Raw genomic sequence first — 15,989 nt, forward strand, 5'->3', positions numbered from 1 at the left:
AGAAATGCTTGCCCTTGTAAGTGCTACCACCAGGCAACCTTATAATAATATATTTTGGGCTCTCCCCTTTGAAACAAAATCCTGCAAATTGCCACATGTTACATACACAGACAAGAATGGTGGGGATATGTATGACTTCTTATTCAAGACTGATAACCAAATGTTTCCATATTATTCCTTTGTATTTTTCAGCTGTATTGTAGTTTGTTGTTGTGTTGTAGCTCCTGTACCAGCATGGTCTCACAGGCCTGGGCTTTGTCCTGGGGCTCATTATTGGGCTCCTCCTGATCATCCTCATTGTCTTCATACTGCTCAAGTTCTGCAGGAACAAAGGTTGTCTGGCAGCTGTTGCACCAGGGCCTGCCAGTGACGTGAGTACACATACCCTGTCTCTTGCAGCTACTACAGATAACACTCTCTTGCTTGTATTGGGAACAGAGGTAATTCAGCAGGCTCATCCAGTGAGTAATTGCTGCCACCTTGTGTCATGTACCATATTGCATAGGATTCATTGTGGCCTGAAATAAGGCTGACAAGAACTACAAACCTAATTCTTTCACGCATTATGAAGCAGCCCCATGTAAATGGGGTTACTTTAAGGTGTTGTCTGAAGTTGACCACTGCCACATCTCAGGTATATTGTGTGTACATGTGGTGGTCCTTGTGGGTATTGTACACCATGTCATTGATGCTGCATGTATGTTTACAGAAGAAGAAACTCAAAGAGAAAGGGCGAAAAATTGTGATGGATGCCAAGGCTGCTATGAAGAAAGGATTAAATGCAATAAAGGATTTTAGGTTAGGTTACTTCCCAATTGTGTATGTAACTGAAGCACATCCCAAGCATTGAATAAGACATTCTGGTAAACATGGTAAAAATATATTTAGTTTTTTTTATTTTACTTTTAGATAAATAATTTCTTATATTTTCATAATCCAGCAAACCTTTCATAATGGTTGTGACTGGTGCATAAGCATGCAGTTGTCATGGTTGTGGAATGTTGTATTTTACTGGTGTTAACGCAACAAAAGCTTTGTAGTGATTGTGTGGAGATGTGTGTATTGCAGCATGCTGGCAGTGGATGAGAGCATCATACTGATCCTGTCCCTCAAGGAGAAGCTGCAGATGTACAGAGAGATAGACAAGTGAGTCCTCTTGTTCCTATGTCTGTACATAAGATTCCTGAACTATACTCCAATATAACTTCCATATGTCCTGTGTGACTCCCCATGTCCTGTATAACACCCCATGTCCTGTATAACACCCCATATCCTGTATAACACCCCATATCCTGTATAACACCCCATATCCTGTATAACTTACATCATATCCTGTATGACACCCCATGACCTGTATGACTTACATCATATCCTGTATGGGGCAGTCAGGTAGCCTAGTGGTTAAAGCGTTCGCTCGTCACGCCGAAGACCCGGGTTCAATTCCCGACATGGGTACAATGTGTGAAGCCCATTTCTGGTGTCCCCCGCCGTGATATTGCTGGAATATTGCTAAAAGCAGCGTAAAACCATACTCACTCACTCATATCCTGTATAACACCCCATATCCTGTATAACTTACATCATATCCTGTAGGGTTGGGACGGGTCCAAATTTACTACCAGGGTACCCACCTCCCTATTACCTGACCCTACCAGGAGATAGGTACAAATTGTCCGATTTGGAAAAAGTTTGACCTTAGCCCTGTCAAAATGTTTTCAGATACACGTGTATACTCATGCATACACTGAAGTTTAATGTATGAAGTTTTATCGTTATTCAAACATATAAAAGTCAGAAGGAATGGGTGCATTGTCAGAAAGAATTGGGATATTTATTAGTAACTTATAGTGTAACCATAGAGTTTTAGATATTTTTTGTCATCAAACAATATATATCACTTGACAAACCACAGGTCCGGGTAGTCCTGTGGGTACCCGGGTCCTACTCAGGACCCATCCGACGCGGGTACCCTAGTAACCTGGCCCAGCCCTAATATCCTGTATGACACCCCATGTCCTGTTTTACACACCGTGTCTTGTATAACACCCCATGTCCTGTATAACACCCCATGTCCTGTATAACACCCAAAGGCCTGTATAACACCCCATGTCCTGTATAACACCCCATGTCCTGTATAACACCCCATGTCCTGTATAACATCCCATGTCTTGTATAACACCCCATGTCTTGTATAACACCCCATGTCCTGTATAACACCCCATGTCCTGTATAACACCCCATGTCCTGTATATTGTATGATGCCCCATGTCATGTATAACACCCAATGTCTTGCATAAAACCCCATGTCCTGTATAACACCCAGTGTCTTGCATAACACCCCATGTCCTGTATAACACCCCAAGTCCTTTATAACCCCCAATGTCCTGTATAACACCCCATGTCCTGTATAACACCCCATGTCCTGTATAACACCCCATGTCCTGTATAACGACCCATGTCCTGTATCACACCCATGTCCTGTAGATCAAAGATCAAAGATGTTTATTGTATCAAAGGCCATCGGCCCATATACAAGTTCAGATAAATACAGTGGGTGAGAATTTACAGATTGGGAGATACAACAAAAATTATATAAATATAACATTCATTTAACAATCGGTGATAATCATGAGGACTTTCTAGGGTGAGGTAATTAAAATTATGAATTTCCACTCAACATGTTATTTCGTAGTTCCATCCCATGTTTTACAAATAAAGACAGTTTAAACATTACATCGGCATCATTCGATGACAAAATAGAAACAAAAGCTATTCTACTTGTCTTAGATAAGAAACATTCTGGTATATATTTAGTACGTAATTCTGCATAATAAGGACATTCAAAGGTAAAATGTATTTCGTCTTCTATTGCAGAGTTACAGAATGGACAAATTCTTTGTATTCTTTCAAGTGATATATTCCGTCCATAGTTAATCATAAGTTTTGACAAGCCAAGTCTGTATTTAATATATCCATTTCTTAGGTGACTATTTGTTAAAACTGATAGATATTTTTCTGGCTCTAATAGAGTCTTAAATGTTCTGTACAAATCATAACGTGAACTATTTTCCAAGTTGCATTGCCACCCTTGATAGAACATATTTATTGCTATTTTACGAAAATCATTTAGAAATAAATGTTGATCACCAACAGATTGGTTAAGCCATATATACCCATATCCATGTGAGAATAATAGTGTCCTAATATGCGATACCCATGTAACCTTACCGATACTATCTAAATGAAAGAGCATGTTATAAGCTTTTTTCGGAAGCCGATGTTCTGGCATACGGATGATATTAAACCAATATTTTAAACACTTTATTTGTGAATTAATGTAAAGTGGGTATCTTCCACATTCTCCATATATCATATTATTTGGTGTTGCTATTCCAACGCGAAGAAACTTTTTACATGCCAGTAGGTGAATTCTTTCTAAACATTCATATCTTCGGTAACCCCACACTTCAGATCCATACAATAAAATTGGCTGTATTTGAGTATCAAATAATTTGAAAAATACTTTTGGAGTAATAACTCCAAGTTTATGTGAAACAGACATTATATTAAGTAAAGCTCGTTTCCCTCGCAGTGATAAGTCAGATACACATTTGTTCATATTTAGTGTTGAATTAAACATTATGCCGAGATACTTATAACCATTAACTACATTAATTTGTTGTCCATTTAAGTACCATCTTTCCCTAAAATTTAAAGGACCCCCTTTTCTGAATACTATAATTTCTGTCTTATCTAAATTTACAGATAAATTCCATTCCTTAGTATATTTATCTAATACATTCAACTGATTCTGTAGACCAATAACAGTGTCAGATAGTAAAATAACATCATCGGCAAAAAGGAGCATAAGAAGTTCAAGGATGTCAGGATACATCTGTATACCATGCTTGCCGTTACTTGAGATTTCATAATATAATTCGCTTATGAAAAACGAAAATAACAGAGGACTCAGTATACATCCCTGACGTAAACCAGATGGGCAATCGATAAAATCAGTAACACCATAATCACTACGTACACATGACTTGATATTTGAATACATTGATTGTATTATATTAAACATCTTCCCTTGTAGTCCAGCTTTTCTTAAACAACACCATAATTTATAACGATCAACTGTATCAAATGCCTTTTTAAAATCAATAAAAGCAACGTAAACCTTGTGTTTACGACGTGTTAGACATTTTTGAATTGCAGCATATAATGTAAAAATATGATCTACGGTTGAATAATTTTTTCTAAAACCAGCTTGAACTTCCGGTATCTTATCTCTCATATTTGCCCAGTTAGTAAGCCTGTTATTCAAAACAGAGGTAAAAATTTTCCCCAGAACACTCATTAATGAGATCCCCCTGTAGTTGTCAGGGTTTCTCGGATCGCCTTTTTTATGTAGAGGGACTATTTCTGAACAAGACCAACTGTTTGGAAATATTTGATTATCAAAGAGTTTGTTGAAACATTTATGAAGAAATGGCATAATATCTAATTGGGAACATTTAAGCATTTCTATCAGCACTTGATCGGGTCCGGCGGATTTTCCTTTTTTTAACTTATTTATTGATGATGTAATTTCATGTTCAGTTATCGTAGAATTTAGTATGAATGCATCAATATCTGTAAACTGATTTGAACTGAGTTCATTTTCATCATCTAAGTGAGGAGAAAAAACATTGTCATTTGCAAAAACCTCTCTAAAATGGCACAGCCATTCTGCTTTCGTTATATGATTCTTCTGTCTGGGTTTGTTTTGTAATGATCTTATCTGTTTCCAAAAGCTAGATTGACTATTTATGCTTCTATGCAATCTTTCAACTGATTTCTTACGTGAAATGGATTTAAATTTTCTGCAACAAAATTTATAATGATTTCTTTGTCTACAGTACACAATTCTGTTAGCGACTGTTCTTTGTGTTCTAAATCTCCTAAGTGCCCTACGTGTTTCTCGTTTCGCTTGTCTACATTCTAGACTTAGTGGTTTGTGATTGGCAAATTGTGGATTATGTCGTATTGTCTTTTTCATGCAGTTAGCAGAGTCTAATACAATGTCGACAAAGTGGCTAATTGCGTTTTCAATAGCATTATCAATTTCTTTAAGGACCATTTCTTTGTTTTCAGTAAAATTATATCTCAGGTTATCAAGAAACAAACTGGAGTAATGATCATTCCATACAATTTTCTCTGATGCTTGTGGATCCATACATGAATCATTATTGCACCTCTTACCCATATTTGGAAATCTACACATCAATTCTAATGGAAAGTGATCAGAATCAGATCGATCCCCGACAGTGAACATATTGATAAACTGAAAAAAATCTGGTGAACTTATAAAATAATCGTTCACACTAGATCCATGTTGGCTACAATAAGTAAATTCCCCATTAGTATCACCATATACACGTCCATTTACGATGTAAAGTTTAAAAACATAGCATAAATCCAACAACATTTGACCAAATCTATTTACAACTGTATCCTGTGAAGTACGATCCTCAACAGGGTCATCCTCCTCCTCAGGGAAAGGGGCGATATGATTGAAGCTATCATCATTATTGCTAATATCAGGGTTATTTCTCTCACCTGTTCTAGCGTTCATATCTCCACAGATTAAATTGTATGAATTTGAAAACATTTCATCATTATCTATTAAGAATTCTTCTACTTTTACAATGTTACTATTGGTGTTTACATGATTATAATAAGGAGACCCCATTGGAGGGATATAGGTACATAACAAATTCACATTTTTGTCTATTCTAAATAAATCTTTAGATAACGAGAGACCAATTATGTTGTCTCTATCTGCTTGTATAACATTACAGAAACTACTCAGTGATTGACGTACACACAGACAAATACCACCTGATAAACGTCCATAGTTGGATAACTTAACTGCAGGACAGTAAAAAGTATCATATCCATGTAGCCAATGTTTTCCTGGAATATTTACAACAAATGTCTCAACAAGGCACACAATATCAAATTTACTGATGTAAGTTAAAAAGTCAACATCATTTATTTTGCTGTACAACACCCCATGTCCTGTATAATACCCCATGTCCTGTATAACACCCCATGTCCTGTTTAACACCCCGTGTCCTGTATAACACCCCATGTCCTGTATAACACCCCATATCCTGTATAACAACCCGTGTCCTGTATAACACCCCATGTCCTGTATAACACCCCATGTCCTGTATAACACCCCATATCCTGTATAACACCCCATATCCTGTATAACATCCTATGTCCTGTATAACACTCCATGTCCTGTATAACACCCGATGTCCTGTACAACACCCCATCTCCTGTATAACACCCCATATCCTGTATAACACCCCATGTCTTGCATAACACCCCATGTCTTGTATAACACCCCATGTCCTGTATAACACCCCATGTCCTGTATAACACCCAATGTCCTGTATAACACCCCATGTCTTGTATAACACCCCATCTCTTGTATAACACCCCATATTCTGTATAACACCCCATGTCCTGTATAACACCCATTGTCTTGCATAAAACCCCATGTTCGTATAACACCCAGTGTCTTGCATAACACCCCATGTCCTGTATAACACCCCATGTCCTTTATAACACCCAATGTCCTGTATAACACCCCATGTCCTGCATAACACTCAACGTGTTGCATAACACCCATGTCCTGTACATCACCCCATGTCCTGTATAATACCCCATGTCCTGTATAACACCCCACGTCCTGTTTAACACCCCATGTCCTGTATAACACCCCATATCCTGTATAACACCCATTGTCCTGTATAACACCCCATGTCCTGTATAACAACCCGTGTCCTGTATAACAACCCGTGTCCTGTATAACACCCCATGTCCTGTATAACACCACATGTCCTGTATAACATCCCATATCCTGTATAACACCACATGTCCTGTATAACACCACATGTCTTGTACAACACCACATGTCATGTATAACACCACATGTCCTGTATAACACCACATGTCTTGTACAACACCCCATGTCCTGTATAACACCACATGTCCTGTATAACATCCCATATCCTGTATAACACCACATGTCCTGTATAACACCACATGTCTTGTACAACACCACATGTCATTTACAACACCCCATGTCCTGTATAACACCCCATGTCCTGTATAACACCCCGTGTCCTGTATAACACCCCATGTCATGTACAACACCCCATGTCCTGTATAACACCACATGTCCTGTATAACATCCCATATCCTGTATAACACCACATGTCCTGTATAACACCACATGTCTTGTACAACACCACATGTCATGTACAACACCCCATGTCCTGTATAACACCCCATGTCCTGTATAACACCCCGTGTCCTGTATAACACCCCATGTCATGTACAACACCCCATGTCCTGTATAACACCACATGTCCTGTATAACACCCCATATCCTGTATAACACCACATGTCCTGTACAACACCACATGTCATGTATAACACCCCATGTCCTGTATAACACCACATGTCCTGTATAACACCCCATATCCTGTATAACACCACATGTCTTGTACAACACCCCATGTCCTGTATAACACTGCATGTCCTGTATAACACCCAATGTCCTGTATAACAGCACATGTCCTGTATAACACCACATGTCCTGTATAACACCCCATGTCCTGTATAACACCCCATAATCTGTGTAACACCCCATGTCCTGTATAACACCCCATATCCTGTATAACACCACGTGTCTTGTACATCACCGCATGTCCTGTATAACACCCAATGTCATGTACAACACCCCATGTCCTGTATAACACCCCATGTCCTGTATAACACCCCATGTCCTGTATAACACCCCATTATCTGTGTAACACCCCATGTCCTGTATAACACCCCATGTCCTGTATAACACCCCATGTCCTGTATAACACTCCATGTCCTGTATAACACCCCATGTCCTGTATAACACCCCATGTCCTGTATAACACTCCATGTCCTGTACAACACCCCATCTCCTGTTTAACACCCCGTGTCCTGTATAACACCCCATGTCCTGTATAACACCCCATGTCTTCCATAACACCCCATGTCCTGTATAACACCCAATGTCCTGTATAACACCCCATGTCCTGTATAACACCCCATGTCCTGTATAACACCCCATGTCCTGTATAACACTCCATGTCCTGTACAACACCCCATCTCCTGTTTAACACCCCGTGTCCTGTATAACACCCCATGTCCTGTATAACACCCCATGTCTTCCATAACACCCCATGTCCTGTATAACACCCAATGTCCTGTATAACACCCCATGTCCTGTATAACACCCCATGTCCTGTATAACACCCAATGTCCTGTATAACACCCCATGTCCTGTATGAAAAATGATGTTATCATGATCACATCAGTTTAAATGGTAAATTTTAGTGTGAAAATAAGAATAAAAAGTTCCAAGTTTTTTAGAAATGCTTTTAATGCACAAAACCCATTAACACATACCATACTGAATATTACTAAAACATTCTGAGGAAATTAGCCGACTTGCCAGGAAGAAAGAGATACTGTGTTCAACATTTTAGTTTTATTACACTTCATTGAATGTTTGGGTTTGTGTACATCAGGAAACCAAATTATTTACAGAGAAACCCACCCAACTGTTACTTCTTCTTTTTAAAGAGCTATTACTTGGGGGAATCACTTCATACAACAAGTTTTGTTTTTCATGCCTTGATTGGAATGAAATGATAAACATTAATCATAATTCTTCAGTTTTGTCATGGACTATTTGATCTGCCAGTATTTTATCCACTGGTTATTGATGGTGTAGTATAATATATACAGCAGCTATGGGTTTGTGATGTGTGTGGTGCATCTGATTGGGCTACAGTGCCAACTTGTGTCATGTCTTGCTGCTGCAGCCTTGACATCTTGTCCACCATCTACGTGGACACTGACATTGAGAAGGAGCAGAATGATGCAGCTATTCAGACATCACAACTGTTGATCCAGAGTCTCAGACACAACGGCGATATCAGTCCACAGACAGAAAACAAGGTGGTCACTGACTTCAAAGCTCGTCTGCAAGAACTGGATCGGCATTTGGAGGCTGAATTTAAGAAGGCAATGGAGGAGGTGTACAAGGACCTCAGTGCTAAAAACAAGGTGACAGCTTGCTTTAGTGTGCAGGAGCAGTAGACACTGCTTCATAGTACCATGTATGTGTAGTATTTCTACCCTATTCCTGGTCCTGTGGCCATGGTGTTTAATTATTGCTTAAACGGTAAAACCACAAGTGTATTGGCTGATACAATTCTCCTTTTCACTTGCACCCTCTTGCAAAAGTAAAGTTTACTTCCTCTTATCATGGTAATATTCTTCACTTAAATGAATCCTTACAAGACCAAACATACAATAAAATCAGTCAAGAGATTCCTGGGGTACAACCTCCCAACTTTTACTCTACGACATAACCAATCTGCTGCCATGGCTGAGAGAAAGAAAAAGCACAAAGAAATTGTCTTGTGTGAATTTTTTTTGCGTCTTGGACTTTTGTTGTTGTTTGTTTGTTTGTTGTTTAATGCTGCACTCAGCAATTTTCCAGCTATATGATGGCAGTCTGTAAATAATCAAGTCTGGACCAGACAATCTAGTGATTGACATCATGATCCACGCAATTGGGATACGATGACACGCATCAACCAAGTCAGCAAGCCTGACCATCAATCCCGTTAGTTGCCTCTTATGACAAGCACGGTCACCTTTTACAGCAAGAATGGGTTGCTGAAGACCTATTCTACCCCGGACATTCACGGGTTGTCGTCTATGAGAGTAAACATCAAAATAAAAGGAAAAGTAGACAACTTTTTACTGAGATGGAGTTCAGATGTTGTACTGAACAGATGTACTGGACACATGTGGTACTGGATGGATGTTGTACTGGACAGATGTACTGGACACATGTGGTACTGGATGGATGTTGTACTGGACAGATGTACTGGACACATGTGGTACTGGATGGATGGATGTTGTACTGGACAGATGTACTGGTCACATGTGGTACTGGATGGATGGTGGGCTGGACAGATGTACTGGACACATGTGGTACTGGATGGATGGATATTGTGCTAGAGAGATGTACTGGACACATGTGGTACTGGATGGATGTTGTACTGGACAGATGTACTGGACACATGTGGTACTGGATGGATGTTGTACTGGACAGACGTACTGGACACATGTGGTACTTGATGGATGGATATTGTGCTGGATGGATGTTGTACTGGACAGATGTACTGGACACATGTGGTACTGGATGGATGTTGTCCTGGACAGATGTACTGGACACATGTGGTACTGGATGGATGGATGTTGTACTGGACAGATGTACTGGTCACATGTGGTACTGGATGGATGTTGGGCTGGACAGATGTACTGGACACATGTGGTACTGGATGGATGGATATTGTGCTGGACAGATGTACTGGACACATGTGGTACTGGATGGATGTTGTACTGGACAGATGTACTGGACACATGTGGTACTGGATGGATGGATATTGTGCTGGACAGATGTACTGGACACATGTGGTACTGGATGGATGTTGTACTGGACAGATGTACTGGACACATGTGGTACTGGATGGATGGATGTTGTACTGGACAGATGTACTGGTCACATGTGGTACTGGATGGATGTTGGGCTGGACAGATGTACTGGACATATGTGGTACTGGATGGATGGATGTTGTACTGGACAGATGTACTGGTCACACGTGGTACTGGATGGATGTTGGGCTGGACAGATGTACTGGACACATGTGGTACTGGATGGATGGATATTGTGCTGGACAGATGTACTGGACACATGTGGTACTGGATGGATGCTGTACTGGACAGATGTACTGGACACATGTGGTACCGGATGGATGGATGTTGTACTGGACAGATGTACTGGTCACATGTGGTACTGGATGGATGTTGGGCTGGACAGATGTACTGGACATATGTGGTACTGGATGGATGGATGTTGTACTGGACAGATGTACTGGTCACACGTGGTACTGGATGGATGTTGGGCTGGACAGATGTACTGGACACATGTGGTACTGGATGGATGGATATTGTGCTGGACAGATGTACTGGTCACATGTGGTACTGGATGGATGTTGTACTGGACTGATGTACTGGACACATGTGGTACCGGATGGATGGATGTTGTACTGGACAGATGTACTGGTCACATGTGGTACTGGATGGAGTTTGTCTTGGACCGATGTACTGGACACATGTGGTACTGGATGGATGGATGTTGTACTGGACAGATGTACTGGACACATGTGGTACTGGATGGATTTGGGCTGGACAGATGTACTGGACACATGTGGTACTGGATGGATGGATATTGTGCTGGACAGATGTACTGGACACATGTGGTACTGGATGGATGTTGTACTGGACAGATGTATTGGACACATGTGGTACTGGATGGATGGATATTGTGCTGGACAGATGTACTGGTCACATGTGGTACTGGGGGCGGTCGGGTAGCCTAGTGGTTAAAGCGTTTGCTAGTCACGCCGAAGACCTGGGTTCGTTTCCCGACATGGGTACAATGTGTGAAGCCCATTTCTGGTGTCCCCCGCCGTGATATTGCTGGAATATTGCTAAAAGCGGCGTAAAACCATACTCACTCACTCACTCACTCACTCACATGTGGTACTGGATGGATGTTGTACTGGACTGATGTACTCGACACATGTGGTACTGGATGGATGGATGTTGTACTGGACAGATGTACTGGACACATGTGGTACTGGATGGATGTTGTCCTGGACAGATGTACTGGACACATGTGGTACTGGATGGATGTTGGGCTGGACAGATGTACTAGACACATGTGGTACTGGATGGATGGATATTGTGCTGGACAGATGTACTGGACACATGTGGTACTGGATGGGTGTTGTACTGGACAGATGTACTGGACACATGTGGTCCTGGATGGATGTTGGGCTGGACTGATGTACTGGACACATGTGGTACTGGATGGATGGATGTTGTACTGGACAGATGTACTGGTCACATATGGTACTGGATGGATGTTGGGCTGGACAGATGTACTGGACACATGTGGTACTGGATGGATGGATATTGTGCTGGACAGATGTACTGGACACATGTGGTACTGGATGGATGGATATTGTGCTGGACAGATGTACTGGACACATGTGGTACTGGATGGATGGATATTGTGCTGGACAGATGTACTGGACACATGTGGTACTGGATGGATGTTGTACTGGACAGATGTACTGGACACATGTGGTACTGGATGGATGGATATTGTGCTGTACAGATGTAATGGTCACATGTGGTACTGGATGGATGGATATTGTGCTGGACAGATGTACTGGACACATGTGGTACTGGATGGATGGATGTTGTACTGGACCATGTGGACAGATGTACTGGACAGATGTACTGGTCACATCTGGTACTGGATGGATGTTATACTGGACAGATGTACTGGAAACATGTGGTACTGGATGGATGTTTGGCTGGACAGATGTACTGGACACATGTGGTACTGGATGGATGGATATTGTGCTGGACAGATGTACTGGACACATGTGGTACTGGATGGATGTTGTACTGGACAGATGTACTGGACACATGTGGTACTGGATGGATGGATGTTGTACTGGACAGATGTACTGGTCACATGTGGTACTGGATTGATGTTGGGCTGGACAGATGTACTGGACACATGTGGTACTGGATGGATGTTGTACTGGACAGATGTACTGGACACATGTGGTACTGGATGGATGTTGTACTGGACAGATGTACTGGACACATGTGGTACTGGATGGATGGATGTTGTGCTGGACAGATGTACTGGACACATGTGGTACTGGATGGATGTTGTACTGGACAGATGTACTGGACACATGTGGTACTGGATGGATGTTGTACTGGACAGATGTACTGGACACATGTGGTACTGGATGGATGGATGTTGTGCTGGACAGATGTACTGGACACATGTGGTACTGGATGGATGTTGTACTGGACAGATGTACTGGACACATGTGGTACTGGATGGATGTTGTACTGGACAGATGTACTGGACACATGTGGTACTGGATGGATGTTGTACTGGACAGATGTACTGGACACATGTGGTACTGGATTGATGGATGTTGTACTGGACAGATGTACTGGACACATGTGGTACTCGATGGATGTTGTACTGGACAGATGTACTGGACACGTGTGGTACTGGATGGATGTGGTACTGGACAGATGTACTGGTCACATGTGGTACTGGATGGATGTTGTACTGGACAGATGTACTGGACACATGTGGTACCGGATGGATGGTTGTTGTACTGGACAGATGTACTGGACACATGTGGTACTGGATGGATGTTGTCCTGAACAGATGTACTGGACACATGTTGTACTGGATCTTTGCTTTCAATATTGGTTTTTGCATTGTCTGGTCAAGACACAATTAATTACAGGCCACTGTCTTATAGCTGGTCTAGTTCTGAGTGTGCCGTTAAACAGCAAACAAACTGGACAGATGTGTGTGACATTTTAAGTGTGTATTGCAGGAGAGGTTCAGCAAAATGATGGCACGACACAAGCAGGAGAAAGCAGATGCTATGAATATGACCAGGGACTCCACTGATGAGGTAAGACACCCAAACATAATGGAAACAAAGGATTTGTGTATGCAGTATGTGGTTGTGTCTCCAGGAGAAGGTCAGCAGACTGATCTAGCCATACCTCCCGTTGTTTGATGTACATGTGATGCAGTATGTGATTGTGTCTCCAGGAGAAGGTCAGCAGACTGATCTAGCCATACCTCCCGTTGTTTGATGTACATGGGATGCAGTATGTGATTGTGTCTCCAGGAGAAGGCCAGCAGACTGATCTAGCCATACCTCCCGTTGTTTGATGTACATGTGATGCAGTATGTGATTGTGTCTCCAGGAGAAGGTCAGCAGACTGATCTAGCCATACCTCCCGTTGTTTGATGTACATGGGATGCAGTATGTGATTGTGTCTCCAGGAGAAGGCCAGCAGACTGATCTAGCCATACCTCCCGTTGTTTGATGTACATGGGATGCAGTATGTGGTTGTGTCTCAAGGAGAAGGCCAGCAGACTGATCTAGCCATACCTCCCGTTGTTTGATGTACATGTGATGCAGTATGTGGTTGTGTCTCAAGGAGAAGGCCAGCAGACTGATCTAGCCATACCTCCCGTTGTTTGATGTACATGGGATGCAGTATGTGGTTGTGTCTCCAGGAGAAGGCCAGCAGACTGATCTAGCCATACCTCCCGTTGTTTGATGTACATGTGATGCAGTATGTGGTTGTGTCTCAAGGAGAAGGCCAGCAGACTGATCTAGCCATACCTCCCGTTGTTTGATGTACATGTGATGCAGTATGTGATTGTGTCTCCAGGAGAAGGCCAGCAGACTGATCTAGCCATACCTCCCGTTGTTTGATGTACATGTGATGCAGTATGTGATTGTGTCTCCAGGAGAAGGAGGTTTTGCTGTCTCTGCTGGACCAGCAGCACCAGACGGAGGAGAATGAGCTCACCTACATCCTGGCACTCGAGCAGAACGAGGAGGGAGAAAAACTCAGAAAGGTTTGAGAACTTCTGCACATGTGATAGTGAACCATTGATTCCTGTAGCAAATGTTTCTGAAACTAGATGTGAAGATACAATGAAACAGATACAGAACTGTATGTGATTGGGCATCATATACATAAATAGCACTGTGTTTATTGTGCAGGAATTTGCTATTCGGAAACGGATGGGTATCAAAGAAGAACAGCAGTACTTTCTGAACAACACATGTGCCATGGGTCAGTTGGATCTACAACAAGCAGACTGGCTGCTGAAGGAGCATGCAAAACAACAAGAGAGACTCCATCGCATGTACGATGAGGAGATCTCACGCCAGAGGATGCTACTGGAGGAGAAACTAGCACGTCGAAGGGCACTGGCACATGCAAGTGTAAGTACGCCTTGACACTCAGACACTGGACATGCAAGTAGACCTTGTTATTGGACATGCAAGTTTAAGTACACCTTGTTACTGGACATGCAAGTGTAAGTACACCTTGTTACTGGACATGCAAGTGTAAGTACACCTTGTTACTGGACATGCAAGTGTAAGTACACCTTGTTACTGGACATGCAAGTGTAAGTACACCTTGTTACTGGACATGCAAGTGTAAGTACACCTTGTTACTGGACATGCAAGTGTAAGTACACCTTGACACTCAGACACTGGACATGCAAGTGTAAGTACCCCTTGTTACTGGACATGCAAGTGTAAGTACACCTTGACACTCAGACACTGGACATGCAAGTGTAAGTACACCTTGTTACTGGACATGCAAGTGTAAGTACACCTTGTTACTGGACATGCAAGTGTAAGTACACCTTTTTACTGGACATGCAAGTGTAAATACACCTTTTTACTGGCCATGAAAGTGTAAGTACACCTTTTTACTGGCCATGCAAGTGTAAGTACACCTTGTTACTGGACATGCAAGTGTAAGTACACCTTGTTACTGGACATGCAAGTGTAAGTACACCTTGTTACTAGACATGCAAGTGTAAGTACACCTTGTTACTGGACATGCAAGTGTAAGTACACCTTGTTACTGGACATGCAGGTGTAAGTACACCTTGTTACTGGACATGCAAGTGTAAGTACACCTTGACACTCAGACACTGGACATGCAAGTGTAAGTACACCTTGTTACTAGACATGCAAGTGTAAGTACACCTTTTTACTGGACATGCAAGTGTAAGTACACCTTGTTACTGGACATGCAAGTGTAAGTACACCTTGACACTCAGACACTGGACATGCAAGTGTAAGTACACCTTGTTACTGGACATGCAAGTGTAAATACACCTTGTTACTGGACATGCAAGTGTAAGTACACCT

The 15,989-nt window shown here is 41.8% G+C and overlaps 1 protein-coding gene across 2 annotated transcripts in view; it reads left to right on the forward strand.

Moving 5' to 3' along the window:
- Window positions 1-15,989, forward strand: part of LOC124115984 (limbin-like) — a 72,964-nt gene that overhangs the window by 27,777 nt on the left and 29,198 nt on the right. For both annotated transcript variants that reach the window (XM_046477184.2, XM_046477176.2), the window contains 7 exons: window positions 222-371; window positions 710-798; window positions 1,069-1,146; window positions 8,925-9,168; window positions 13,626-13,706; window positions 14,561-14,671; window positions 14,820-15,044. In XM_046477184.2, the coding sequence (XP_046333140.2) occupies window positions 222-371; window positions 710-798; window positions 1,069-1,146; window positions 8,925-9,168; window positions 13,626-13,706; window positions 14,561-14,671; window positions 14,820-15,044 (978 nt within the window). The remainder of the gene's footprint in view (window positions 1-221; window positions 372-709; window positions 799-1,068; window positions 1,147-8,924; window positions 9,169-13,625; window positions 13,707-14,560; window positions 14,672-14,819; window positions 15,045-15,989) is intronic.

The sequence above is a fragment of the Haliotis rufescens genome, unplaced genomic scaffold (assembly GCF_023055435.1).
Source record: "Haliotis rufescens isolate VD_foot unplaced genomic scaffold, xgHalRufe1.0.p SCAF_12, whole genome shotgun sequence".
NCBI lineage: Eukaryota > Metazoa > Mollusca > Gastropoda > Lepetellida > Haliotidae > Haliotis > Haliotis rufescens.